Here is a 1156-nt window from a genome sequence, read left to right as displayed (position 1 = left end):
TCTCTCTCTCTCTCTCTCTCTCTCTCTCTCTCTCTCTCTCTCTCTCTCTCTCGTCTCTCTCTCTCTCTCTCTCTTCTCGCTCTTTCTCGCTCTCTCTCTCTCCCTCTCTCTACCCCTCTCTCGCTCTACCTCCCTTTTTCTCTCACTCGCGCTCTCTCTCTCTCTCTTTCCCTATTTCTCTCTCTATCTACTCCCCTCCTCTCGCTTCCTCATGGTTTCTTTCGCTATTACAGGTGTGGAAAACGCTGGAGAGTACCGAGTCAATCCTCATGAACATGATTAACGTACCCGACTACGACTGCTCGTCCTACTTCTCCGGCAGCAGGAAGTGTGAGCCACCCCCCAGGAATCGGGACCAACGACTAGAGACAGAGAGCTTCTACCTGAAGGTAGCCTTGATCATCGTTACTGTTTCTAGCGTTTGAGATATATATTTATGTTGTTATTTATAGTATTGTATATTGTGGTATAGTGTAGTGTGGCGCAGTGCGGTGCGGTGCGGTGCGGTGCGGTGCGGTGCGGTGCGGTGCGGGTTAACGTAAGGTAACGTGACGTGACGCGACGCGACGTAAGATAACAAAACATAATATAATATAATATAATATAATATAATATAATATATTATCATTATCAATATTATAATCTATGAGATTAACAGTAAATATTGACCCACTACTAACATAGAGGATAATATTTTTACATCAAAATATATATTATAATATACATACATACGTTGGTATACACTCTAGTTTTTGTTAATTTTGTTCTTAAACAGAAGTTTCACGAGTACCTACGAGGCAGCAGCTTAATCACGCGCTTACTGGCTAAGCGTGACCTAATCAACTGCCACCTGTCGGACAGCGAAGTAAGCTCCCTGGGATCTCCGTTCTCTCGGCCACCTAACTCGTCGTCGTCGGCGAAATCCCGGAAGAGGAAGCAGTGGAAAGTTCCTGTGGAATGTCGACCGAAACTTTTCGGAGGCAGCATAGCTGAATACGTGGACGTACGTTATTGTCACGTATATATTACACGAGTGACGTTAAACAGTTATTAATGATTCGATGCAATGTATATCTATCTATCTATCTCTATCTCTCTCTCTCCCTCTCTCTCTCTCTCTCTCTCTCTCTCTCTCTCTCTCTCTCTCTCTCTCTCT

At 44.3% G+C, this 1156-nt stretch overlaps 1 protein-coding gene across 1 annotated transcript; it reads left to right on the top strand.

Moving 5' to 3' along the window:
• Positions 1-233: 233 nt before the first annotated feature.
• On the top strand, positions 234-1003 carry LOC106819867 (SLIT-ROBO Rho GTPase-activating protein 1-like; the record flags this gene model as incomplete). The annotated part of the gene is made up of 2 exons (XM_014824439.1): positions 234-389; positions 776-1003. Coding segments are annotated over 2 exons (384 nt in total), but the record flags the coding sequence as incomplete, so codon positions are not given.
• Positions 1004-1156: the final 153 nt, after the last annotated feature.

The sequence above is a fragment of the Priapulus caudatus genome, unplaced genomic scaffold (assembly GCF_000485595.1).
Source record: "Priapulus caudatus unplaced genomic scaffold, Priapulus_caudatus-5.0.1 Scaffold4858, whole genome shotgun sequence".
NCBI lineage: Eukaryota > Metazoa > Priapulida > Priapulimorpha > Priapulimorphida > Priapulidae > Priapulus > Priapulus caudatus.
The sequence above is the reverse complement of the archived record's forward strand: the minus strand, read 5'-3'. Positions and strand labels throughout refer to the sequence as shown.